Genomic DNA, 27,589 nt, shown 5'->3' on the forward strand with positions numbered 1-27,589 from the left:
TGTCAGCAGATGTGTTGCAGACTTCAGATGTACATTCTTGGGCTTATCTGCAGATGTGAGTCAAACAGTAGGATATTTAGTAAGGTTCATGAAGTGGCGGATGGGTGAGGCCGGCCTGAGGGACAAAATGAAGCATTAACATTACACTGGCACAAAGAGTCGCAACTGTGCTGAACTCTGGAAAAATAAAATAAATGTAAATATAAACAATAAAAAAAATAAAAACAAAGGCAACTTAACATGAAGCAGCTCATTCACAATAAGGAATTTTAAGCCTCCTTTTCTGGGCCTCATCCCTTTAGCTCAGTGGCATCTTGGCTACAGTGGGCGCTATCTTAAGGCTAACTTAAGCTAACTAAATATGTGGTTTCTTATCTTCTCCATTAATTTCAATGACAAGAAATACAATAAAACATGTCAAAAAAGTAGAAACCTGGCTGTGTTTTCAGGAATCTACTCTTATGTAAAAGGTATTTTCCAAGAATGATAATTATGAAAAGTCATGTGTTTCGTCTTTCATAAATATACCAAAAATCACATTTTCTTTTGATTACAGCTAATTAAGCTAGCAGCTGATAGTGTTTTTGCTTTGGTTGGTTAGCAATGCCATAACAATTAGCCACAACAGTGAGCATTCTTAGAAAACTGTTTCCATTTTTCCTTCTTTCTTTATTCGTGGAAAAGCTGGGTGAAAACGTTAGCTACTGTTGCTATCAAATGCCATACATACACTGAAGATGTGTATGTATTTCTTGCTAAGTGGTCAGACATGACTGCTGACTGGTGGGAGGAGGGCGGAGGCAGGTTGGTTTGGGGAAGGGGGTGGCGCGGAGGGGCGGGGCGCTTCTCCTTAACGGGCGGTGTCAGCCGAAGAAAACGGGACACAGGACAAGCCGACACGCAGGGATTCATTTCCCCCGGGTGATTTTACTGAATTGCACCAGCGGACTTCAGGTAAGAGGAAGGAGCGTGTTTTAGGGCGTTTTCTCGGGATTCAGGAGGGGAGGTCTCGGTGTGAGGTGCGGAAAATAGGATTTATAACTCACTGCGGCACATCTGGTGTTCTTTCATTAAGGAAAAATAAATACATTTCATACCTCACCTCAGGACATGTTTAGAGATGTGAGTAAAACAATATGCTAACAGCAGCTAAAAATGCGCAGTATTTCTGGGCTATTTAGCATGCGTTCAGAGGCTAGTTTGGACACTGGAAATACAATTTTCTCCCCACATAAAATTTCCAGTGAATAATATTCAATGCTATTCACGTGTACAATTATTATTATGATATTATATATATATATTTTTTTTACCATTTTATGAATATATCTCACTATATGTGAACACCATTTTAAATTTGCAGTATGCTAGCTGCTATATTGTGGAGATTTAGCTAGCTAATGAACCATTTAAAAGTTAAAACACTTATACAACGCAGATGTATTGTGCATTGAATATGCTTTTCCTGCAGTTATTGCTTGCATGCTATAATAGAAAAATACTACATGGTTACTTAAGTTTAGATAACAGGTACATACACATAGCTAAAAGTTGCTTTTTTCACAATGAATATTCGGAATGGAGATACTGGAGTGTGATAGGCAGCAGAAACGTGTCAGGATGAATGGTGCTGTGACCTGCATCGTCATGCTTAACACAGACGTGTGTGTGTGTGGGTCCATCAGGACTCCTGTAGGTTATAAACACACTCCTTCAGTCATGTGCATCACTGCTGGTGTGACTGGATGAATGGATCCTCAGAATCTAAATCTGGCATCCAGACAATGCAGTGTCATTAACTACAGGCATGACTGAGGACCAAGAAGGCTGACTTCATTTGTTAACTTTATCAGCTGGAATTTTCCACCACCTATATACAGATATCTGATCAGTATTTCCCAAGCATGCTTTGTATGATCGTGTTATGTTATTTGATAACACAAATTTTGTGATTTTATGATTAATAGTTGGCACAAACAGACCTCTGATCTGCCTCTATTTTTCCGAAACTTGCCCAGAAAACATAGCAAGGGCAAACCCTAAAAGCCTTCAGAATGAAGGTCTGTCCTTCCTGAGGTAGTGACATCTGGTGGCAGTAAAAAATATATTGTTTCTATTATAAACGCAGTTTAATGGATTGGAAATAGTTTGCAGGTCTTCGGATGTACAGTATCTATTGTCATGAGGAGGAGACTGTGTTGTGTAGACAGCATTAAGAAGAATGCATCTGCGTTCATTATTCAAATGATCTGGGGAATAGATAACTGACATCGCGTAATATGTCTTCTGGTCACTAGTACTGTTTACTCATTTGCTCGAGAGTTGTTTTTGGAGACATTAATAACATTCCTGTTATTACCTGCCTGTGTCTGAGTGTCTGCGTGTGTCTGGCTGATCATGCAACCACTGTGTTTGCATGTTTGTGCTGAAGGATAGCCGATTTGTTTATTCGCAAGTGCCCACAGTACGGCACACGAGAGGAGGTTTTTCAGGACACAGCATTGGAATGGAGTGAGTTTTGATGCGGAAAGGTGATTTGAATTAAAACACAACAAGTCAAGCGGATTTCCCAGCCAAAATCTTTTCCTACATCGTTTTAAGTTAGATCCGGCTTTCTCATCAAATCAGATGTTTTAATGGATGTCCAAACAGGGAAAAAAACGATTTTATTAGATTTTACTCAGTTCGGACAGCTATGAGAGGATCAGGTTTCTTCTTCTTCTATATGGTGTTTGGAGTTACATGCCATATTTCAGGCTTATAATGCTTGATTTTTTCTTCTGAATGGCTGAATTGATTCACTGTCTATGTAATACATCAAGTTGCCATCAGCTTGTCTCAGCTCGCAGGACTCTGCTCTCTGCAGCAGAAAGCTCTCTCTCAGACTAAATCATATAGAGGACAGGCTAATCTCACTATCTCTTATTACTGGGACTGTGTATCTAGGCCAATATTTTCTATAACATTATGTGATGTATTGTGGGATACATTATGCTGCCAAGCTGCTACAGAGCTCTGCTTTTTGCAACTGAAGGGGTCATCCTAGCCTAAGATTGGAAGGGATCTGCGTGCTAAAACAGATACCTAATTTCATTAGCCTATTTGGTGTTATTAAAGGGTCAGCTCGCTCAAATTTCAAAATAAGTTTCTCATACAGCATTCCTCCAGTAACCTTTAGTAGACACCACCACCTTCGGTTTGATTTGGGGATGTTTTGAGCTCTCAGCCCACTACAAATGAGGTGGACCAAAGCACGGACAGAGATGGACAGTTGGCGTTTGTACTTTGGCAGAAAATAATTGACCGTTAATAGTGAGGTCTGTGGATTACCAGAGTACTTTCGGACGTTGCTTTTGATGTTTTTTGATGCTTTGAGTAGCTAAATGCCATTCATCTCCATTGTATTTGGGTGGTAGAGAGGGTGTCAATGCCAGAGGTCAAGAAAACAAAGTAAAAAAAACCCAAACTGTCATTTGCAAGTGGAAAAAAAAGATTTTTGCCACTTTCTGTCACTGTAGTTGTAAATATGCAAGTGTATGAATCTATATACAACAAGTACGTACCTACGTAGACCATATCATATCTGTTTTTGTTCTAAAGAGAGCTATTAAATATACTTAGCTGTAATATAAATAGCTATCTGCATAAGCTATAATACAAACCTTCTATACCCTCCATTACAGAATCATATTACACCAAAGGCAATCAACATAAATCTATTAGCTGTTTTATAAGGGTCTCTAGGCTGATGTAACTGTCATGCTAAATGGCTCTTTGTATAATAGATCAAGCTAACATCTATTTTCTATGAGTTAACAGTGCCGTGCTGTTTGAGAGCTGTAGAATGGCCCCAGGCTGACACAAGCATTTTAACCGTAAATAGAGGAATAATGAACACGCCTTGATATCGTGTCCAACCCTAACTCATATTTAACAAACCTGTGTCTGTTGTTTCAATTCATTCATTCAAGCAATACAGCACTATCTTGCTCAGTTCAATACACTCAGAGGTCTTGCTGTTACTGTCTTACTTGGTCTGGTATGAGCATACGCTTATAGTGGCTAATGTTAGCAAATTTAGCAAACTTTCGCTAAGGTTACACAAAGTTTTTTGCATTTTTTTAGTCGTAACATAATTGTCACTTGTGGCCACCGTGGCTGCTGTTCAGCAAACAGTCACTGCAATGGATGGCACATTTCAGACTGATGCTCTTTCTCATGCGTGCAAAAGTGGCAACAAAAATATGTAAAGCACCAATGTAGCCAAGAGACAATCATCAATACAGAGGAGCTCAGGACATCCAGCCATTTTATCCTGATGAGTTTTATCTACACAGCTGAGGAGAAAACGTTCAACGGGGGAGTTATGAGAAATTTATTTGACAAACCGTAACTATAATATTATAATAATTATAATAGTACGTGTAGTATCTTTAGAAACGGATCATACAGCTAAAAAGATGTCGACTCTCATCGACAAAATTGTATTACAGCACCTAAATGCAGCATTTTCTCGTGTTCTGTTGTTTTTTAGGTGTCAATATGTCCACAACGGTCAGCGCTGAGGAGGTGGAGGAGATCAGGGAGGGCTTCCAGAAAGTGGGTGAGTAAAAATGTGTGTGACACCCATCAGACAACGATGAATTAGTCAATATGATTGAAGTGGGGTCAAGCAGCTGACAAACACATGTTCTTGTTCATTGTGTGCGCTCCTGTGTGTGCGCACCGTCTGACAAACAGATGTTTGTCTTGGGATTTATGGGGAGAATTGAAACCTTTGATGCACCCACATTTCAGTTTCTTTCTGTACATAATATGCTGTAAGTCAAGATACTGTCTTTGTCCTCTCGATGGACAGATTTCGTTGAAGGTGCTGCAGAGCTTCATTTTAATCAATGCGTTATTGAAGGGCAGTAATTTACTCTTTGGTGAATTCGGGGGACTTGTGAGAGACAGATTTTACACTGCAGAGGCAGAGACCTTGACCTTTAGTCCCTGGTATGGTATGAACTCCTAAAATCCTGGATGCTACACCTCCCACAATGCATCTCAGGAGCTATATCCTTCTGGCAAATGCTCACATCTTTCAAACTCTATGTCCCCAATTTGTAATGCAGACTTTTGAGTTAAGCATCCAGTTAAGTCTAGTCAAAAGACTAGTCAGTAAACTGACTTCTGTGCTCAAAAGGTGTGAATTGACTGTGATTTTAACTACGAATAGTTATTCCTCTGTCGTAAAGAATTAGGAACTGGACACATGTACATTTGACAAGCAGAGAGGCGGACGTTAGATCCGGTCCTGCCAGACTTCTGGTGTTTAGAACAGCAAACATCGTGAAGACACTGACTGAACATCAGTTGGAAACAGAGAAGAACACCATGGGCTCCAAATAAAATATTGCTTGAACTATTGCTGTTTTCCCTCCCTCCTCCTGCCCCCTCCCTCCTGCCTCCACCCCACCTCTCCAGATGTGGATGGTAACGGGTACATCTGCGCCTCTGAACTCGGTGATCTCTTCCGCGAGGTGGGCTGTCCTATGGCTGGATACCAGATCAGAGAACTCCTTCAGAAGCTGGACAGAGACAGCGACAGCCGCATCGACCTGGAAGAGTTCACGGCTGTAGGTAACACTAACTAACTAACTAACTAACTAACTAAACTGATTCACAACTTTACTAACAGTTGGCTAAAATCAACTGATTCCTGATGTACTGGTACTTTTTGATTTTGACTGACCAACTGGGAAGAAGAAAAACTAACAAACTGACTAACTGGTAAACGATGAATATTAATCAGAATCTTGACAAATGGAACCACAGTTCTATTGACTCTAAGCGTTGGTGTGTGTTTTTGTGCACACATTCAGATTTTCCAGGAAATGAAGGAGGACAAATTGGCCCAGGGTTTCAGGAAAGCTCTCAACAAGAAGGAAGGCATCGTGGCCATCGGGGGCACCAGTGAGATCTCTAGTGAAGGAACTCAACATTCAATCTCTGGTTAGTAGAGCTCTCGTAACACTTAATACCTATAGAATGATGATAAGGGTTCGCAGTCCGCTGCAATCAACGCCATCAAGCCAAGACGTGACACTTGACTCCACTGTCTTTCAGAGCAGGAGCGCTTTGCCTTTGCCAACTACATCAACTCTTCTTTGGAGAAGGATCCGGACTGTAAACACGTCCTGCCCATCAACCCCAGCACTGAAGCTCTGTTTAAAGCACTGGCAGACGGCATAGTGCTTTGGTAAATCTCAGTCTCAGTTTTTTATCTTACGTTCACGGGTTCTTATCTGTCAACTTTAACCAGTCTGTTTTTAGGCTCTGTATCAGTTCAGTTCAGTAAAATGTTTTTCTCTTTTCTCTTCTGCTGTTTTTTGCAGTAAACTCATCAACCTCTCTGTTCCCGACACCATCGATGAGAGAACCATCAATAAAAAAAAACTCACAGCTTTCACCACACAGGTGAGTGAGCTGTTTCACTAGTTAATCTGTTGTCGTATGTCGTGTTTAGTATGATTTAACTTCATCGCATAACTCCTAGAAAACAATATCAAGTGGATTTACGTTACAGTTATATGCAGGGACTTTTAGAAAATACACAGAAATGAAAGCAGTTTGCTTTTGTTTGGTGGCGATACCACCTTCCCTGACCTATCCCTCTACTCTATCAGCTTCCTTCTGGTTCTTCATATGCACCCTTTTTTGGCCCCCCCAACAGGAGAATCTGAACTTGGCTCTGAATTCAGCCTCAGCTATCGGCTGCCAAGTTGTCAATATCGGAGCTCAAGATCTGAAGGAGGGAAAACCTCACCTGGTGCTTGGACTCCTCTGGCAGATTATCAAGATAGGACTGTTTGCTGACATAGAGCTGAGCCGCAATGAAGGTATGTACGAACACACACACACACACACACACACACACAGAGGCTGACTTGTCTGTAGATATAAAACTAAATATCCATGCAGACAAACGTTCACATGACAATCTAACACAAAACCTTAGTGGCATAAAGGTGCGATGAAACAAAGAGTTAAACACTTGTATGTCATTTCCTTTCATGAACTTTTATCCATCAATCATTTCAAACCCCCACAAATCGGAGTCATGCTTGTCTCTGTGTGCACAGCCATAGCAGCGTTGCTGGAGGAAGGGGAGAGCCTGGAAGAGCTGATGAAACTCAGTCCTGAGGAGCTGCTGCTGCGCTGGGCCAATTTCCATTTAAAGAAAGTCGGCATGACCATATCAAACTTTTCGGGAGATATTAAGGTAAGGAAATGCAACTCGAGCTGCACTGCTATTCGCCAAGCACACCCTCCCAACTGTTCTTTCAGCTGTAATAAATATTTCAAACGTGAGTTCTCTGACTGAACTACCCACAGGAGAATACATGTGACTGGTTTGTGGTGGGGAGGAACTATCAGTGTGCTCTGGTATTTCATCACATGTCACTAAGCGTCTCACATCTTGTGTGTTTGTGCATCTCCATGTCAGGACTCCAAGGCGTACTTCCACCTGCTCGAGCAGATCGCTCCAGACGGAAGCAAGGAGGACGTCCCGCGGGTTGAGGTCGACATGACTGGTCTTTATGTGAGTCGGTGAAGCAACAGTTACATCCAGAATGTGCAACTTTTTGTTAAATCAGTCATGACTGTGGGCCTCTCTGGATCAACACGTTTTTAACACACACACACACACACACACACACACTGGGATGTCATTGGAACTGAGCAGCGGTTTGCCGTCACCAGAGGCTGAAGGGAAGCTGACTTCCTGTTGACCTTCTTCCTGCTTCCTTTAGGGCTACGTTAGGATCATGATATTATTCTTATTCTGAATCATATCAGCATTTTCTGTAAGCGACTGTAACTTCTTTCTCCCTCTGGTATTTTTTATATAATGGACAAAAGTGACATAGCTTTGTCTTTACAATATTATGGAGTAGTCTTTCAAGTTGTCTACGTATGTCGTTCTTTTGTCGCTTCTACTATATATGGAAGGATCATTTCTAAGTGAATGGGTGATTTCTTAGTTAGTATGAACATGTGTAAATGCTACAGAAAATCTGGATCTGTAGTGACACATACAGTATGTAACTGAGTGTATGTTTTCCCTCATCTAAATGTAAATAAACCTGTGTTTGTGTGTGTGTGTGTCACCAGGAGAAGGATCTTACAAAGAGAGCAGAGTGTATGCTCAAGCAGGCCGACCGCCTCGGCTGCCGACAGTTTGTGACTGCTACCGACGTCGTGTGTGGAAACGCGAAGCTCAACATGGCCTTTGTAGCCACGCTCTTCAACAAGCACCCGGCCCTCACCAAACCAGAGAACCAAGACTGGCATCTAGAGAGTAAGCGTGGATGAATCACGCCTCTCCCACATATACTTCCACCCTCGTCCATGCATGTAACAAGTAGCTCTTTGCTTACCTCTCTCTCTCTCTTATTGTCTCTCTCAAGGCGAGACCAGAGAGGAGAGAACTTTCAGGAACTGGATGAACTCTCTTGGAGTCAGTCCACATGTTCACCACATCTATGGGTCAGTATCTCTGAAACCTGAAATGGTTTGCTGTAGTTGCCATTTTCATTGGTGCAAAATTCATTGTTTCAATCCATGCGTGTGTGTGTGTGTTATTGCAGTGATCTGCACGATGCCTTGGTGATTCTCCAGCTTTATGAAAAGATTAAGGTGCCAGTGGACTGGGACCACAGAGTCAACCTCCCTCCATTCAAGGGAGTAGGAGGGGGGCATTTAAAAATGGTAAATGTACATACTACTCTCCAAACTGCGGCAGTGTCCCGTATCCTAACTGAGTTCACCGTAAATAAACTAACTTTGTGTGTGTACGACAGATGGAAAACTGTACTTATGCTGTGGATCTGGGTAAGAAAAACGCTGGTTTTTCTCTGGTGGGAATTGGTGGACAGGACCTCTACGATGGAAATCCAACTCTAACTCTGGCACTGGTGTGGCAGCTGATGAGGAGGTGACTTACCCTTCATAGTAAAACTCAACTTCATGCCGTGGTCATTTTGAGATGTTCAGAAAATCATCACAATTGAGCTAAAACCACCATTAGAAGAAAGACTGCATCTATTGGGCTTCTGACTGTGGATGTAGGAGTTGCAATACAGCCCATAACAGGGAGAGGGCGCTGCCAGCACACAGTGAAAGCTTTCACAGTTTCTCTCAATGTCACACAATGGGTATAGACAAAGACACAGACAAAACACCAGGGGAAGGTGCAGCCAGAAGAATTACCCCTCTTGCTGACTGAAAACAAAGGGGTGTATGGGAAATGTAGTGTTGATTTTGCTAAATATTTTTGGACTGCATTAGAATTTACAGTATTCCCTGATTGTACCCCAAGCTCCATATTGTATCTAGGATGTGATATGATTGTAACTGTATCAGTTTTCATACATTTGGTCCAATCTATATGCAGGTACACTTTAAATGTTCTCGAAGACCTTGGACATGGAGAAGCTGCGGGAGATGATTTGATAGTTTCATGGGTCAACAAGACTTTGGCTGAGGCTGGCAAGAGTTCCTCTATCAAAAGCTTTAAGGTGAGTTTCACTTTCACAACACAGCCATCCAGCAGTGTGCAGTATCAGTGCTGTAAGAGAAGTATGTATTTTGATTTTCCCCTTGGCAAAGAGGGTCACTTCTGGAGCTACGTTGCATATATGTTGAGTACACATGTGTGATGTGTGTGCATATATCCCTCTGTCTGCTGTCTGTGTGTGTGTGTGTGTGTGTGTGTGTGTTCAGGACAAAACGATCGGTACCAGTATTCCAGTTCTGGACCTGATTGATGCCATTCAGCCACAGAGTGTGAACTTTGAGCTGGTTCAAACAGGAAGTCTATCGGACGAAGACAAACTGAACAATGCCAAGTAATCCCCCACCTGCTTTCCTCCGACTGTGTGTTTATTCGTAGCTCCTGGGTTTTAGTGTGGCATTATATAATGTGTGTCTAAATTCTGAGTGCGTGATGGGACACCTGCAGCACAGAATGTTTTTATATTGTTTTGGAGAAATTATTATCATTCAAACATGAAATTAATTTACCTACTCTGTAATGTACCTAGTCTGTGCAACCTGACTGCGTGCCACAATCCCAGCCTATCAGAGAATTTGGCTGTCTCAATCAGATTGCTAGTAGGATTACCTCGGGGAGTGGTAGCTGGAGTTTTAATGAAGGTTATTATGATGCACTTACTGTATGTGGATTACAGGAAACAAAAAAATATATTGTTTGTTCAAAGGAAATTATTCTTTTGCAATTTCGCTACAAAAGTAATGTAGAGAAATCAGTGATGATGAAAGAAAATGAAGGCATTTTCTGCGAAAACAAGCCATTGAAAACATACAATTTAGTGTCACAGATCTAATACGTTGCCATAGTGACCCTAGCTATGACCCTTTCCTGCACCAGGTACGCCGTCTCCATGGCGAGGAAGATCGGGGCGAAAGTCTACGCTCTGCCTGAGGACTTGGTAGAGATCAACCCCAAGATGGTGATGACCATCTTCGCGTGCCTGATGGGGAGAGGCATGAAGAGGGCATAGACGACACACACACACTCACACACACACACACACACACACACACACACACACACACACACACTCATACTGATTGTCTTCGTCTGTTTGGTTGGGTGAGAGTGAACATACAGTAGCTGTATTGTCTTTCTCTATTCTGTCAGCCAAAATAGAAGTGTCACTTTATTCATCTATTCTGCATTCAATGATTCATTGAATGTGGACATTGACACAAACACTAGTGATCTTCTTAGGGGTCAAAAGAATTTGAATTTTCTGAATGTGAAGTGAGACTTCTGTAACGGCTACGCAGTAAATATCTGGGGTTTTGGGTTTCTTTCTGGATGTCAGATTTGTTCTGGGACACTGGTAGTTGAGTGATCAGCAGTGTCACATTAAGAAAGACTCAACTTCCCATACTGCCCATTGGTATGAATATAAGTGTAAATGTGTTTGTGTAGACCGGCGACCAGTCCAGGCTCTGCCCAGTGCATGCTGGGATAGCCTCCTGGCCGCCTGTGACCCTGATGAGGGCTAAGCCAGTTGAGAAAATTAACTGATAAAAGGTTTTGTTTCTTTAAATGTGAAGGCTATGATACATGGTAAACATTTAAAGACCACTGAACATCTCTCAGCCCTGGAAAGCAAAAAGTCAAGGTGGTGATTTGTGTAGTTTATCCTCAGCATTTCAGTTAAATCAGTCTAATAACATTTTACCTCTGCATTCCTTTTTTCTCCAATGACAGACCTGATATTTTCCCAGCTGCATTGCCTCAAAGTTTCCCATGTGGTCACTGCCTCGTGATAACTGGACTAAGTTCTGCTGTATCTTCCAATGTGCCAGCCAATTCACAGAATGAGCATTGATTGTACTTAAGCCATAATATAATATTCTTTACTGAATACCTTTTGGCCTTTTCTGTATGTGACCAAAGCTGTGCTAGAGTATAGGCGGTTTAAAAAAAAATGTTATTCTACATTTGAAGTTCATTCATTCACTCATAATACGGATGTAATTAAGGTGTTTTTAATGGGATTTTAAGGGGATGATTATTTGATAGATTAATGGATGTAAGACATTTATACCTTTATGGAACCATTATAAGTTTGGTGTTTTTGATGGGTTATCTTTAAGGGCTTACAAACTGACCAAATGCCATCCCTTAGTTTGAATCTAAAAAGGGTCTCAATTTTTCCATTGTGGTGAAAGGGAAAAATTGTCATTTGCACCTTAACTGAAAAGTTAAGGTCCTTTTAAGGTATAGATTAAGGATTTTTTTTAACTCTTAAAAGCGCCATCATTTATGCAGAAAACCCATTGAAATTGCTAAATATATTACAATCCATTAATGTATCCATTATGAAGCCACAAATCTGGGGTATTAAATGCCTGAATACTGCATGAGACTCAAAACACAAGCTTAAAAACACCTTAACGAACTGACCCGTGTAAACAATGTCAAAGCACATGAATTCAGATTTTTCTGTTACTGATTAAACAGCCATGATTGAAATATAACTTAACCTGTATCAGTTTAAAACATTATTACATTTTTTGTCTTAATGCTGCAGTTGAATATGTGGAGATGTTTAAGAGTTCTCCAGGTTAGTTTATTAGTTAGTTGCTGCTGTTAACATTCCACTGTTTGTTTGTTTTTTGTTTTTTTATCCCATATGTTTCCCAGTGAAGCGTTTTCCAATCAGCCTTTGGAGTGCGACTGTGGGCAAAGCCTTACATGCTGGCAGTACTTCCTAAAGTCAGGGTACACTCAGAAAAATAATGTTAAATAAAATCATTTTTCCATATACTGTTTGAATCCTGTTTTCTGTTTGTTTCTGTCCTGTATAGAGTCGTGGGTGTGCCAGTGGGGTTAATAAAAGATTAAGAAGTCATTATAATTTAATTATAACTAAATATTGGACTGGAAATTAAATGAATGAATTGGAAAATCGAGCAAAATTGTAAAGCGTTTCAATTGCACGTTTAAAAACTCAAAGTAAAACATCATAGTAACTAAATTCAATTCCATAACATTGAAATAGTTTAGAGCCAAGCTAGCTGTTTCTCCCTGCTTCCAGTGGTTATGCTAAGCTAGGCTAACCACGGCCTGACTTCAGCTTCATCTTAAACCTAAATTGATTGAACGGATTTCTTTAGCCACTTGGGGGTAGATCAATAAGCTATAAACACAACATATACATATATATATGATATATATATATATCATATATATATATGTTTTGCCCTCCACCATGAAGTCGCTCAGTAGAGCTGAGGGGAGCTAAGTTGGGGGGGGGGGAGGGGGTGATTCAGTGTGAGTTCTTCGCTACAAGCTACACGTTTTCTCACATTAATTATTTTTGTGTTAATAATAGAAATATGGATTCGTGTACTGGCGTCTCATTTCGTTTACTTTTTTTTAAGGCTTTTTCAATTTGAAAAGATTGACAGTTTTGTGTATTTTGTAAAAAGGACAATTCACCACAATATTTACATTTTGTATTTAAAGCTGCACCGAACAACATTTTATTAACAATGGGGGGAAAAAAATGACTGTGTGTCAAAATGATTAATTAATTCAAATTAACAGGTTTTAAGACTCATTCCTGCAGCACTCTATTACCTAAGGTTACACTCGAATGCAGTTTCTGAGTAGAATCTGAAATAAAACCGTGTGCAGGTGTGTGCATAAATAAAAAAAAGCCCTCCTCTGTCGGTAATCAGGAGAATATACGCGCGCAATGACACACTTGTAGCGTCGAGGCCACTTCAAACAAGGTTCTTGAATTCAGATGAGCTCGGCGGTGAAAAGGAACACGCTCACACACATTTGCAATTCAAACGATGCTTTTTGTGGCAGGACCATGTGATCACTCCTTTGATCGGTTACATCTGTTCACTCCGTCCGTCCGCTCATATGAGCGCTCGTCTGTCCCTGGTGATGATCGTCTCTGTGAATCTGGCCGAACCGGTGGACTGACGGGCGAACGTCGGGGGTGTCAGGGAGCTGATCAGGTTTGCTGACGTCTCTGTCTCTCGCTCTTGTGATCTGCTGTCCTAACTGTTCTACAGCTCGTTGCTGTGCCGTCTTGTCTCCGTGGTGATGCCTCACACAGGATGACCCTCGTACTTGATGACCTTCCTTTTCTGGCTGCGGGTGTGCGTGTGTGTGTGTGTGTGGTGATAATGTCTTTGGTTCTTTCTGTAATGAACAAAGTGAAGATGAATTGAGTCTTGCTATGGTGTGTGTGTGTGTGTGTGCGTGTGTAGTATGACAGGTCCAGTGCAGGATTCACACAGGCTGTCTGTGAAGACATGGACAGAGGAGGAGAGTGACCGAGCTGACAGCACACTGAGCAGGTACACGCACACACACACACACACACACACACACACACACACAGATTTCCATGATTGTATGTATGGTGCTGGTGTCTGTACGTACATCGAGTTAGCTGACTTGTTCAGAACTATGGATACTACAGAATACTGATGTATTGTACGCAATGCATCAATATATGTATGGACAGAAAATCAATCATCAACTATTGATAATCGACAGTCAGTTTTCAAACAAAAAACATTTGAAGACGACACTTTGGGAAATTGCGATGAGGGTTTTTTCCACTTAATTTCTTCACATTTTATAGACTAAACGATGATTGTGATTAATGGTGGAAATAATCTGCACATTAGTTGATAATGAAAATAATCTTTAGTTGCAGCCCTATATGCAATATAGTGTTACAATCATGTAATATTATAAACATCTTTTGAGAATTAAAGCTTCATCATCCATATTTTTGGATGACAATTAAGTTCAAACCTTAAATTCATCATCAACCATTTGACAACATTATTGTCAGACTGAGCGGTCTGAAAGCTCAGTGACCCGACCAGCCAATCACCGCTCGGGGCAGACAGGCCTTCAATGACTACAGTTAGTGTCAGTCTCATTTGAACTTTGAGTGGTCAACTTTGACTACACAAGATTACAGTTTTGTGTATTTTGTTAAAAGGTAATTTACAATATTTACATTTGGTATTTAAAGCCGCACCGATCAACATTTAACATTGGAAAAAAACTTTTTTCGGACTTTGTAGCTGTTATCGCGTGTAGTCGCTGATGTATTTGCCATGTGTTCATGTGTGTAGAGCACAGTCGATGTGTGATGACACTTCTTCAGAGCTTCAGAGAATGGCGGCCATTGACAGAAGAGATATCAACTCCCAGAATTCCTTTCATGGGCGAGGTGCTCTGTCCAGGTATGACAGCTGATAAATGAACTAATCCACAAGTTGACGTTCCTCTTGTATATTCAGGAGTCCTTTGCTGCATGTCATGCCCTCTCTGTCACTGTATGTTAAAGGCAAAATACCCCAAAAATAATCTTTTAAAAGAAAGTATCTCATTTATTTCCGGTGTAGGACAATGTTAATTATTTGAAAAAAGTGAATTATTGGTGCCCTGTGTTATAAACGTCGTACATTTGTCTGTCTTCCTGTCTTCAGGATAGTCAGTATGGTGATGACTCTGAGAGAATGGGCGCAGAAGAGTTTGGCGGAGGAGACGGAGCGACCGGACTCCTTCTTGGAACGTTTCAGAGGCCCCGCCCACGTGGACACACAGGCCCCGCCCAGCAGGTTCAGCCACAGCCACACTGGCTCTGACGCAGACAATGAAATCAGGCGCTCCAGACGCACGTAAGAAACAAAAACACAGACCGGAGGCAGAAAGATCAGCCACTCGCGTATAAATCTCTGTCTTTCTGTTGTTCTGCCCCTCTCTGGCAGGAGGAGGAAGTGTCATGTTGTGGTCTTGTCGCCGTCTGATGATGCATACTACCACTGGCTGATGGTGATTGGTGCTGCGGTTTTTTACAACTGGACCCTCCTAGTTGTCAGGTTGGGAACTATATACTGTGCTTATACAACAATACAAGTGGCAGTTATAGTACTACTTCTTGCACTACTATGAATCCTATTTCTTAGGCATGCCACTGAACAGAACTACCCCGATGACAAACACTACTACTGCTCAATTACTGTAGAAGAACAGAAACCTTTGGCTGTTTTTGCAAGTTTGTGGTCCGAGAAATCCAGTATTTGACATTGACATGATATTTAAGGGGAGGAGGCACAGGCAGGACAAGCTAGTGTAGCAAGCCCCACTTCTGATACTCATGGGCTGACTGAGGTAACCTGCCAGTCAAGCAGACCTGCTCCTAAAACATACCTTTAAATATGGCAATAATGAATATTTTTATGTTTACAAAATTACAAAATACGTGTATGGGAAAGGGGTCTTCCGTAATGACAAAGAATTGTCGCTCTGCAGTTCAATGTTCAGTGTTCATAGCTGTTCGCACTGCTCCCAAGTGGTAAGAAAGAAGAAACGCTGTTTTAATGGAACACTCAAATTCTGAAAAGTGCAGCTTTGGTAGGACAGGCTAAAGAGAGCCTTATTTTCTTTTTCCCCACACCATTTATTTCTCCATTCCCCCTCACCTGATGTGGGAGAAAATGATTTACTTTGAACTTGTAGTCCCAGGATTTCGGTATGAATTCCATCATTCTGCAGTAGTGGTGAACTCTTATTACTGATACTACCTTTACTACCACAACTGCTATTTCAGCGGCCAAAAGGGGGCACTGACGTTCCTGTTTTTTCACTAATGCTTCATCGTGTTAGGGCCTGTTTCGATGAGCTCCAGATGAAGAATGTGCTGGTGTGGCTGGTTCTTGACTACTTCTGTGACGGAGTCTATATCCTGGATATAGCTGTTCGTCTCCACACGGGTACTGAAAAAATTACTCAAATTTCCATTCCTGCGTGAAAAAGTTTGACTCGATCTTGGTTCTAAGTAATGCGCTTGTCATCGGAGACACCTACATTCATTCACTGGTGGATTCACTTGTGTTTATTATCTATGTGAAGGTTTCTTGGATCAAGGCTTGATGGTGAAAGATGTGCGGCGTCTGAGAGAAACCTACGTTAGAACCCCTCAGTGTAAACTTGACATTTGCTCCATCCTTCCAACGGACCTCCTGTACCTGACCGTAGGAATCAGCTACACCCCTCTTCTTCGATTCAACCGGCTGCTGCGTCTGCCACGCCTGTTTGAGTTGTTTGAACGTACCGAGACACGAACAGGCTACCCCAACGCTTTCCGCATCTGTAAACTGGTTCTGTACATCCTGGTCATCATCCACTGGAACGCCTGCGGATACTACAGCTTCTCCAAGGTCCTGGGACTGGGCTCGGATTCTTGGGTTTATCCCAATGCTTCAGATTCGGAGTTTGGCTCCCTAACCAGAAGTTACATATACTGTCTGTACTGGTCCACTTTGACACTGACCACCATTGGAGAGACACCTCCTCCTGTTAGAGACGAGGAATATTTGTTCCTGATATTTGACTTCCTGGTAAGTCAATTGCAAAAGTGTAACCTTAGCTGATTGATCCATAAAAAGCCTTATATGTGGATCCCAGTTGTTCCAGTCCATCAAAACGGCTAATACTGGTGTTTCTGTCCTAGGTTGGTGTTCTGATTTTTGCCTCCATTGTGGGCAATGTTGGAGCCATGATCTCCAATATGAATGCCACGAGAGCAGCCTTTCAGAGCCGCGTAGACACCCTGAAACACTACATGCACTTCAGACATGTAAGCAAGGTGCTAGAGCAGCGCGTCATTCGCTGGTTTGACTACCTCTGGACCAATCAGAAGACAATAGATGAACAGGAAGTGCTGAGGAGCTTGCCCAGTAAACTGAGAGCAGAGATTGCTATTAATGTTCACCTGGACACACTGAAGAAGGTAAAGGCACTGTGGACAATGTAACCCAATGCCATTTACCTCTCTAAGCCTCTTAACTCCATTAATGCAGTGTATTTGTGAAGAGGGCATCATCAAAAGGTCAAAATGAATTGTGTGTGTGTGTGTGTGTGTGTGTGTGTGGACATAGGTGCGTATCTTCCAGGACTGTGAGGCGGGTCTCCTTGTAGAGTTGGTATTAAAACTGCGGCCGCAGGTTTTCAGTCCTGGAGACTACATCTGTAGAAAGGTTAGTATTGTTTTTACTGGTGCTGTAGAAGGACATATTATCAGTTACTATAGCTGCAGCACTGTAATGGATGTATTAAACTATGAATGGGGTGTCCATTTATTCTTGTAAAAGACCACCCAGAACATACGCCGAAAAACGCCCCCCCCCCCCCCGCTTCGTGCTTTGGTGCCCATATTGCATTACTGCACATGCATTATGGTTCCAACTGGTCAACTGCATGGCCACATGAACAGCACAGAAATAATATCTTATACATCTATATAATGGTGGCTTTTAAATATTTTACTACTACCCACAAGCACTTGGTTGGCTTATTGGATGGGTTTAACATTTACCCAGAACCATCATCGGACAACTGCCGGTTTTATGACTAGTACTCTTAGTTAATGCATTTTGTGTATCCGTGAGGCCTCACAAACATCTTCAGTGCATTTACGTCTTCATCAAACCTTTGCAAAGCAGTTTTTTGTCATAAGCCATGAGTTATGCATTGTTCTCATCGTCTGCAAGTTTGCAGTCTTCTTCTTCCTTGCCTTTTTTTGGCACATTGCTGTGCTTCTTTGCCCATTACTGCTGCCAACTCTCAATCAAACGCGTTTCTAGCCGACATCACTGCGAGTGATACACCTGCAGCAGTGCTAGGTATAGCACTAGGCTAGTTTTCAGGGCAGAATGGCTGTTTGAAATGCTGATTTATATTCTCTGTCTGTTTTTTTTTCAAGGGAGACGTGGGTAAGGAGATGTACATAATCAAAGATGGCCAGCTGGCCGTGGTGGGGGAGGATGGAGTCACTCAGTTCGCTGTTCTGACCTCAGGAAGCTGCTTCGGAGAAATCAGCATCCTGAACATCAGCGGCAGCAAGATGGGCAACAGACGCACGGCTAATATTCGCAGTCTGGGATACTCCGACCTGTTCTGCCTCTCCAAACAAGACCTGATGGAGGCGCTTCAGGAGTTCCCCCACGCCAGGGCCCAGCTGGAGCAGAGGGGGCGGGACATCCTGCAGAAGGAGGGGCTTCTGGAGGAAGTCAACGTGTCTGCGGGGGAGGAGCTCGAGGAGAAGGTGGAGAGGCTGGAGACCAGTCTGGATCGGCTGCAGGTCAGCAGCATTAATCCACTTGTACTACCGCTGTCGGTTCAGTCACTAATGATAATAACTGATGATAACCTCGTTTTCAGACGTGTTTGGCCCGTCTGCAGAGCGAATTCAACTCCTCCCAGCTTCGCCTGAAACAGCGAATCACAACCCTCGAACACAACGTCACCACAGTAGCCACAGGCAGCGGCTTCCTGTCAGACGGCAACGAGAGTGCTTCCGGCGGCGAGGGCGTGCGCAGTGAAATCAACATCCGGCTCTGAACGACATACTCAGACTGTGGAAATGTAGGGAAATAGCCCACAGCATCGACAAAATCATTACTGCGTTACTTTTATTTACTCATGATAATTGAAACGCTCAAGAAAACGCCACCAAACCTCTCATTTAGTTTGATGTCTTGGACATAATTCCATGTGAACTGTGTTTGTATTTTATTTGTGAAGCAGTCTTTAATGTCTTTAAAACTTTCTGCCTCTTACCGTTTACAACTTTTCTTTTGGAGGAGAATAAGTACTATATATACAATTGTACAGAGAAAAACAGACGATAAACAAATTCAAAGGTTGCAGACACTGAATTTAGAATATACATTATTAGGCGAAAACACCGTGCCTTCAATTATGTCTTTTTTCCACTAGGGGGTGTAGAATCTCTATGAATGCTAGTGAATACTGGCCTGCTGTTAGAACTGAAGATGGCACAACTCCACAACACAATTTACCTGAGGGAACGTCTCACGCTGCCCAAAGGAAAACTGGTGCTTATATGCTGTCCCTCGTAACTGCTTCAAACTATCACACAGCAGGTTTTTTTTTTTACGAGGTTTAGTGTTGTCTGTTGAGATCATTTGTAAGTTCTCTCACGCTGTTCCCTTTCTTAATTGAAAATAAAAATGCAGGGGATGTTTTTTTTTTGTTGTTACGTTGGCTAGAGTACTGTCTACAGATGATTACATGCCGTATAGCCTTAATGACTGCAGCCGAAATAACAAAAGCAATTCATTTTTTTTTTGTTGTTGCGTAAATTACAGTAATACTTTCTTACAGAACCTCAATATGGAAACCTTTCATTTTTCTTTTTGGTCTTCTTTGAATCTGTTTCTGTTTCATAGATTTTTTTTGTGAATGCTTTTTACTCCTCGTCAAAATTAAATAATCCAATTACTTCATTATACATCAGAGGCTTTATTATTAAAATACTATTAAATACTGAATTAAACACTGAACATTTATTTTGAGCACGATAAATGACATACTGTGAACCATGAAAGGAGTGTGAGTGTGAGTGTGTGTGTGTGTGTGTGTGTGTGTGTTAATAAGCATGTCCTCCCCCTCTGATGGGGCCTCTGCATGCTCTGCAGCCATGTCAGCGAGTGACTTGGGACCAAAGTCCAACATCACATGACTGTAAGATTTCAGGAAGTGACTTTTAAGGAACTCGTGGAAACTGAGAAACTGCTGTGTTAAAAAGGTAGAAACATATGTGGCTCCTCTGTAGCTTCCTCTGCGCTCTTTGCCTTCCACTTCTTTCTCTTTCTTTTTTTTAATCTTCTTGTCCCACTCTGCTTCCCCTTGTACTCTGTGCATGTTCCTTGCATCTAGTTTTAGTTTCCTTTCTGTCTGTCTGTCTGTCTGTCTTCATCATCCTCTTCCTCTCCCAGTCTGATCTTTGTAGTCATATAATAGATCCAGACAGATAGCTTTCTGCTCCTCATAGAGGGTCTTTAAGTGTGAACTTATCTGTGTGCATGTGTACATGTGCAGTATATTGACTGTTGCTGTGGGCATCGCATTGTATATATGTGGGTGCACGTAGGTGTGTGTGTGTGTGTGTGCGTGTGTTTCAGACATGTGGATCGGCTTTGTGTTGCTGTGCATGATGCTGGGAGTCAGTGTGACACCGGCGTCTGCTGCAGCGCAGGTAAGACCTGCTTTTATGGCAATTTTCATTTTGAATGAACTATTCTATTCATCACTGTTAGGAAAAGAGAGTGTTTTTTTCCCCCTTTTTTAAAATCTTTATTGATGTCAACACAGGTACCCATAGACATACAAACACATAAACAACAATATAAAAAGGTATATGGAATTTATTTTAAAAATCAACGTGGAGACGTTGGCCATGGGTATTAAAAATAAATATAATATAAATATAATTCATTTGTTTTTTTTCAAGGTTCAATTTTTTTTAGCTTTATGGTTCAGCGAAAACACATTTTTGAATTATCTTGAAACAAATAAGTAATGGTTTTCTTGCTAATGCCAGTTAATCACTGCACTTTCAGATGTAGCAGCCATTTACTTTTTTGCACCATCTTTCGGATACACTGATATACAATGTCACAGTCTGCCATTACAGTTGAAAACAATTTAGAACTCCCCAGTTAATGCTCCATAATCCTCAGATCAGGTTTATTAACACCAAATGTTGACACTCTCCCTTTTGGTCTCCTTTTTTCACATATTACACTGCAAGCATGAAGCAAAAAGGATGCTTCCCCAAGACCTGCTTCTACAAAACAATTTTATATTCTCTCTTCATCTCTTATTCTAATAACTTCCCAGGTTTTTCTTTCACGATCATTTTGTGGTCATACTATTATCGTCCAGGCACCGTGGTTTTGACCTTTGACCTTGATACCATTTTTATGTATTATATTCTAGCCAGGTATCATAGAGAGCCTCTTGTTGGCCACCCAGCAGCGTCCCTGGCTCTGGAGCGTCTATGTCTTCACTGTTGGACTTCCCGTCATTCTCTTCATCAGCTTCATGTGGCCTGACAAGGTAGAACGGGCTTGTTTATGGGCTTGTTTATGCGCATGTGTGTGTGTGGATTTGTGTGCTATTGTGTGGATAGTGTGGTTTGGTCGTCGAGACATATAGTGCAGCCACAGTGTAAGGAGTCAACTCGTGTGTGTGTTTGCATGTAGAGGTTTGGGCCCCCTGACCAACAGTATTACTACAAGAAGTCTGATGATGCTCAACCAGATGATGAAGAGTTGTCGCAGCGGGCAGCACCAGTGGATACCAAAGGTAATGTTTTATTTTTTTTTTCGATTATTACCAGTAGAAGTGCCACATCAGTAGCTGCAGTACTCCATGTGGTGGTAGTAATGGTAGCGATGATGGTAGTGGTATTGATAATGGTATTATTGGCAGCAGAACTCCTCTCTTCTCTGTTTAGGAAAGGCTGACGGAGCTGTAACGAGGAGAAGAGACGCTCATGGCAACCAGGGGAAGTCTGACTCAGACCTGAAGGTGAGGTTGGCAGAGAGGCTGAGAGCCATCAAATGAAATGTCATTTGTGTGACGGAGAGGATATGCAGCATTAGCTGGTTTGCTAATAATAATAATAATAATGTGCTCAATAATACAGTACGACTGATGTGAACGGCTTTAAAAGAAGCTACTTTTATAAATAACCCATCACATCACGTTTTGTTCTGACACTGTGCTATTGATCAAAAAACAAGAGGAAACAGCGGAATGCAGGAAATGTCTGGTAAAGAGGTCATACTGAATACTGGAATACTAATAACTCTGATTTGTAACAATTGTGCTCTATTTGGGTTGCGCTAACATTCTAATTTAGCCATTTTTAGCTGCAATGTCTGGCAACAGTCCTTTGATTATGACCCCTTTTAGGCCTAAACCATTTACAGAGCCACAACTCTTTTCAAGGATTGTGAATATCAGTGACTATAAAAGCCGCCATTTAAAGCCGCCTTGAAACTGCCGGTAACGAAAGCTGATTGTGAATGCTTGTGTGTGTTTGTGCAGGATCACTGATCAGTGCGGCGGCCTCAGGAGAGGAAAGCAACAGGACGCTGAGCGGTCTGTGGCCAGTCAGATGGATGACTGGAAGAGGACTGGCTTACAGGACTGTATTGTGGTTTTGCTTAATTGACGATGTCAGAACGCACTGGAATGATCTATACATAGAAAAATAAACGTTTTTCAAGGATTTCTAAATATTCCCATTTAATGTGTTATTTTTAAACGATAGGAACTATGTTAGCTGGTCTCTGCCTCTAAGAGTATTATGTTTGGAGGATCTGGACCCCTCAGCTTTTCTCAGAGGTTAAATAACACGTGGCATTGTCTCATCGTGTCAGGTCTGTCGGCTGATTGCGGATGAAACTAGTGCCACCACCTGGTGGCTGTTGAAGGCAGATGGAAATATTAACTTCAGTCATTTGTGGCTTATAAAAAAAAAAAACTCACTTTGACACAAAATGGTTCTGTTTGTTTTGTCATTAATACTGTCAATATGGTGTAACTGCGCACTACTTAAGGAAGATTCTTGTCTTTAGTAACTGTTGATTTGGATGTTATTGTGACATAATTGAAACGCACGTCTCCATTTACCAGTAAAGGATAATAATAAAGGATAGTTTTGGTATTTTGTTCAAGGAATGGTACCTTTGAAATATGCTTATTTGCATTCTCGCCAAGCGTTTGATAATACGATTAACGACGCTCTCGTGTTTGTAACTCTAAAACTGCCGCCAGCACCTGGTTAGCTTAGCATAGCACAGGAAACAGGGGGAAACAGCTGGACGGCTAAGAATAGCTCTGGACTGACTTGGACAAACTTGGGCCCTGGGCCTGTTTCACACTGGCACCTGCTGTGCTTAGTTGCTTCTCAGGGCTTAACCCCACAAACATCATTCACTCAGGTTCCTTTGTGATCCCTTGAGATGAAACGTCTCCCCCCCTGCTGCCAACCCTCAGTGGCATTTAGCTGCTCGCAAACATTTATTCAGCAAAATGGCTACTTGAGTCTTTCAATGACACTCGCTGAGAATGCCAGCCGGGTAAGTGGCCATTAAAGAACGGGGGAAACCAAAGAGCTGGTGAGTGGAGAACAGAGGACAGTGATGAGAAAAAGAGAGGACAAGACAGATGGCAGACAAAGGAGAGATATTATGAAGACATCTCCTCTGATCAAATGCAAATGCAGAGGAATATGCTTATATATATATTTTTTTTTTACCTCCTATCAATGTAACAAAGCCAAACCTCTATTCTCTACTCAACAAAAATAAAGAGATTTTCCCGAAAGTGTGGCTACTTTCGGCGAGTGTGCCTCTGTTCTAGACACTCCCTGCATATTTTCCACTCTTTATGACTGTAGAGAATCTGGTATTTGGACACAGCTTTCTTTGGATCCAGGTGTGGGGAGCATTTGAAAAGTCTTAACGTGCTCTCTGTGGCCAGATTTAAACTGAATCTCTGACAAGTAGAAGGCTCTTGACGTCTGATCTTTTAGTTTTGCGCTGTCTAGGAAAGAAGAGGATGGAAGGCCCGCTGCTGCTGCTGCTCACAGGGCTGCTGGTCATCACAGCCTGCCTTCAGTCTCTCTGTGTGAGTACAAAGAATCAGTTAGGCCGCTTTGCCATGTCACACTTCATTCAGACATATTTCAATTCTAAGCCACAGGTCTTCTTCTTGACTTAATTTATTGTATGCATTTACCAACGTGTGCGTTTTTTATTTTTTATATCTGGAATTGATTAGAATAATGTATATGTGACATAATATGTTGCGATTCACTGTCTGTATGTATGGCTGTCACTGTTGCTGACGACATGAAAATGAGTGTTGATGACTTTAGGAAGGTCTGGTTAGCACTTGAGAGCTCCACAAATTCACTTTATGAATTGAAAGTTGCAGAACTAATTCCAGTGAATAGTGATAAACACTGGATGTTAGTTTTCACGCAATCTAAAGTCCAAGCTCAGTTGCTCTTTAAATATTCACCCTGTTTTAACTGCAATAGTGACAGTTAACCGTATCCTGTCACTGGTTGGTGTGATTTCTTTGTGTTTGTCAGGGTGTTCTTGCAAGTCGCAGTTGTTGCCTCTTTACATGAATACCTCAACATTCAGGGAAACGCGCCGATTCGCTTTCTTGTTGAGAGTTAGAGGACAATACTGATACCACTCTCATATCTGTACAGTAGATATGAAGCTAAAGCCAATCAGTGTATTTCCCAAAATGTCAAAATATGATTTAAAAGTTCGTTCTTAAGTTGGATCTTGGGTTAAAGGTTAGATTAGTGCAGGGTTTGCGAGGGTGAATCTATGATCTGATATATAATCTATCAGTTTTTACACTCTGTTGCTGATTGATAGCATATATTAGTGATCCAACCTGCTCTATATCCAAATGATTAAATATATTACATTTCTTGTACTTAACATACGAGGGGATCCATCTCTCCTCGGAAAAGAAAAAAAAGATCAAATAATAGTGATTTGATTGAAGGCAGAAGGAATACTGTAGTCACTGAAGTAGTAAATACTAAAGCCGTTTTGTCTCAGAGTTAGAGAATGAATTTAAGTGAGGATCCTCACAAATGTAGCAATCCAAATGTGTGTGTGTGTAGGCGTCAGACAGTTGCGGTGAGGAGGTGGCTCGTCTGCGGGAACAGGAGAAGCTTCTGAAGGGCCAGCTTCAGAAACAAGAACTCCTCCTACGCAGACTACAACTGCCGAACCAACCTGGCACGACGGACGAAGCCGGATTGGACCAGAGCCAGGACACAGAGTCCACAGGTCAGGGCTGAGAACATTCGAAAAACTGAGCTAAAAACATCTTGTTTCAGGGCTCATATTGCAGTAACAGGAACCAGATGATGTACCAAGTACAGAGTGTGAATTTGTGTGTGTGTGTGTGTGTGTGTGTCAGACTGCTCCCAGCTCTTCAGTTCTGGCTCCAATTCCAGTGGTTTCTACAAAATCAAACCCCACGGCAGCCCTTGTCCAGTCAGAGTCTACTGTGATATGAGTGATGGAGGTGGTTGGACCGTCATTCAGAGACGGATCAATGGAACAGAGAGGTTTAACAGGTCTGTGACGTCTGATAAATATCAGTGTCAAATTATGAAATCATACGGGCTATTGCGCTTGATATCTGTCTGTCTGTCTGTCTGTCTGTCTGTCTGTCTGTCAGGTCGTGGGCAGAGTATAAGGATGGTTTCGGAGACATGGATGCAGAGTTTTGGCTTGGAAATGACAACCTGCATTACATCACTGCACAAGGTCACAACTGCTTCTAAAGACTTTACGAAGTCTTGTCATTTAAAGCTGCACCAATCGATATTCATACATTGTCAGCGGATCAAATGACTACGTGCAATGTGAAAGATGGTGCTCATAGCGATGAACCCACAGAGGGTTATCACCAAACGCAGTTCCTTTTCAGCTCCTCGGAGCGTTTTAGCATCTTTCAGCGAATTGTTTTGGTCTTCCTTACCTTCCTGTGTTGTTTCACTCTCGCCGCTCTTATCAACCTCATTTCCAGCGACAACGGGAAGTTGTTTCCAGCAAAAAACTATCGGATTAATAGCATTAATATGCCTAACGGAGCATTCAGCAGCTAAAGAGCCAGATGTTTTTTTCTCAGGAGTTAGAGGAGACCACAAACAGAGCTGAATATTGGACTTAGATGCGTCGTGCGGCCAGAAACATGACAGCTTGTTCTGCTGCCCTCAAGTAGCCAGAAGTATTCTTCTTGTGTTGATATATGGCTTGTTTTTTTTTTATTTTATTTTCAGAAGGCTTTCATTGTTTGTCTGTTACAGGGAATTATTCTCTAAGGATTAACCTGGAAGACTTTGACGGTCACCAACGCTACGCTGAGTACAAGAGCTTCAAACTGGCCAATGAAACGGTGATGATGCTGACAAACAAACAAACAAAAATGAGATATTAGACTGAAAAATACACAAACATTTGATAATGCTGAGGAAAGTCACCTTAAACCATGTGTGTATAGAAACTACTTGGTGCATCTAATCATCTTGTTTACATCTATTTGTTTACATCAGGTAGTTTCCCTCTTTCTCCTGTTCAGACTTAAAGGAAGCGTCGGCATGCTGGGAAATGATTTGCTTCCTTGCAGAGAGTGAGATGAGAATATTGATGCCACTCTGATGTCTGTCGTCCATCCATTAAGCTACAGCCAGCAGCCTGGTTAGTTTAGCTTAGCATAAAGACTGGAAACAGCGAGCCTTTTTTCAGGCTTTTTTCAGAGTTAAGAAATCCGCCTACCAACACCTCTAAAGGTCAGTACACAACACAGCGTGTGAAATGATTTAGTGACAACGCTTGTTTCCTGGGAGTTAAGAGCTAGCTACTATTTCTTGGCCGGTCCAGTCTTTGTCCTGGAGCTTCATAATTAGTGTACAAACATGAGAGTGGTACTGATTTTCTCATCTGGCACTCCACGAGAAAGAGAATAAGTGTTCTATCCAAAAGTCAAACTATTCCTTTTTACTTTTAAGCCCATGCAAGGTGACCAGCGCCCCTCGTTTCTCTCTCTCTCTCTCTCTCTGCAGGATCACTACAGACTCACCTTTGGAGCCTATGCAGGTACAGCTGGAGACGCTCTGTCCGGAAGTGATCGGGTTCATGTGTCAGAGTGGGCCAGTCACCAGGGCATCAAATTCAGCACCTACGACCAGGACAATGACAACTACAAAGGAAACTGCGCCCAGGAAGACAAAGGAGGGTGGTGGTTCAACAAGTACGGGTGTCATGTTAAGAGAACCTGCCCTTCTGTATCCCCCTAGAAGATGCACAGATGCAAACACATGCATTCACAGTCCCAGTCTCAAACACTCATAAAAATACTCTTTCCTTTTCTTTCTTTCCATTTTCTTTCTCCAGGTGTCACTCAGCCCATCTTAATGGCATGTACTACCCCGGCGGGCACTACAGTGCGTTGACAGATGATGGCGTAGTTTGGTACACTTGGAGAGGATGGTGGTACTCCCTGAAGACCAGCATCATGAAGCTGCGGCCCATCGACTTCAAAACTGACCCCTTTGACGACCCCAATGCTGTTCCCCGCAGACCACCTTCCTAG

General features: G+C 42.0%; 3 protein-coding genes across 4 annotated transcripts; all 3 read left to right on the forward strand.

The window, feature by feature from the left end:
- Positions 1-892: 892 nt before the first annotated feature.
- Positions 893-12,353, forward strand: LOC139290953 (plastin-3-like). Its single transcript, XM_070912795.1, has 16 exons — positions 893-954; positions 4,535-4,603; positions 5,470-5,621; positions 5,868-5,997; positions 6,112-6,244; positions 6,381-6,462; positions 6,719-6,884; positions 7,128-7,267; positions 7,493-7,588; positions 8,161-8,347; positions 8,457-8,535; positions 8,637-8,757; positions 8,850-8,983; positions 9,443-9,566; positions 9,772-9,896; positions 10,439-12,353. The coding sequence occupies exons 2-16, from the start codon at positions 4,543-4,545 to the stop codon at positions 10,569-10,571; spliced, it is 1,863 nt and encodes a 620-aa protein (XP_070768896.1). The 5' UTR covers positions 893-954; positions 4,535-4,542; the 3' UTR covers positions 10,572-12,353.
- A 1,466-nt stretch (positions 12,354-13,819) lies between these two features.
- cnga2a (cyclic nucleotide gated channel subunit alpha 2a) lies at positions 13,820-18,976 on the forward strand. 2 transcript variants are annotated; one of them, XM_070912891.1, is made up of 10 exons: positions 13,820-13,908; positions 14,704-14,814; positions 15,061-15,252; positions 15,343-15,453; positions 16,241-16,347; positions 16,487-16,974; positions 17,088-17,366; positions 17,515-17,613; positions 18,339-18,716; positions 18,797-18,976. In XM_070912891.1, the coding sequence occupies exons 1-10, from the start codon at positions 13,820-13,822 to the stop codon at positions 18,974-18,976; spliced, it is 2,034 nt and encodes a 677-aa protein (XP_070768992.1). The 2 variants fall into 2 exon arrangements, with proteins under 2 accessions (XP_070768992.1, XP_070768993.1); XM_070912892.1 differs by having other exon boundaries at positions 14,728-14,814.
- Positions 18,977-24,013: 5,037 nt separating this feature from the next.
- fgl1 (fibrinogen-like 1) lies at positions 24,014-27,589 on the forward strand. The gene is made up of 7 exons (XM_070912893.1): positions 24,014-24,082; positions 25,107-25,275; positions 25,409-25,568; positions 25,673-25,761; positions 26,304-26,392; positions 27,060-27,247; positions 27,391-27,589. Exons 1-7 carry the CDS (start codon positions 24,014-24,016, stop codon positions 27,587-27,589), a joined length of 963 nt encoding a protein of 320 aa, XP_070768994.1.

Source organism: Enoplosus armatus, chromosome 10 (genome assembly GCF_043641665.1).
Source record: "Enoplosus armatus isolate fEnoArm2 chromosome 10, fEnoArm2.hap1, whole genome shotgun sequence".
NCBI classification, from domain to species: domain Eukaryota; kingdom Metazoa; phylum Chordata; class Actinopteri; order Centrarchiformes; family Enoplosidae; genus Enoplosus; species Enoplosus armatus.

Bases quoted from the DNA above. Each gene is read 5' to 3' on its own strand.
- fgl1 (XM_070912893.1), top strand. From the start codon at position 24,014: ATGGAAGGCCCGCTGCTGCTGCTGCTCACAGGGCTGCTGGTCATCACA. The intron at 24,083-25,106 runs GTGAGTACAAAG...GTGTGTGTGTAG, and splicing joins CCTGCCTTCAGTCTCTCTGT to GCGTCAGACAGTTGCGGTGA. The intron at 26,393-27,059 runs GTGATGATGCTG...CTCTCTCTGCAG, and splicing joins TCAAACTGGCCAATGAAACG to GATCACTACAGACTCACCTT.
- cnga2a (XM_070912891.1), top strand. From the start codon at position 13,820: ATGACAGGTCCAGTGCAGGATTCACACAGGCTGTCTGTGAAGACATGG. The intron at 13,909-14,703 runs GTACACGCACAC...TCATGTGTGTAG, and splicing joins GCTGACAGCACACTGAGCAG to AGCACAGTCGATGTGTGATG. The intron at 14,815-15,060 runs GTATGACAGCTG...TCCTGTCTTCAG, and splicing joins GGGCGAGGTGCTCTGTCCAG to GATAGTCAGTATGGTGATGA.
- LOC139290953 (XM_070912795.1), top strand. From the start codon at position 4,543: ATGTCCACAACGGTCAGCGCTGAGGAGGTGGAGGAGATCAGGGAGGGC. The intron at 4,604-5,469 runs GTGAGTAAAAAT...CCACCTCTCCAG, and splicing joins GGAGGGCTTCCAGAAAGTGG to ATGTGGATGGTAACGGGTAC. The intron at 5,998-6,111 runs GTTAGTAGAGCT...ACTGTCTTTCAG, and splicing joins AACTCAACATTCAATCTCTG to AGCAGGAGCGCTTTGCCTTT.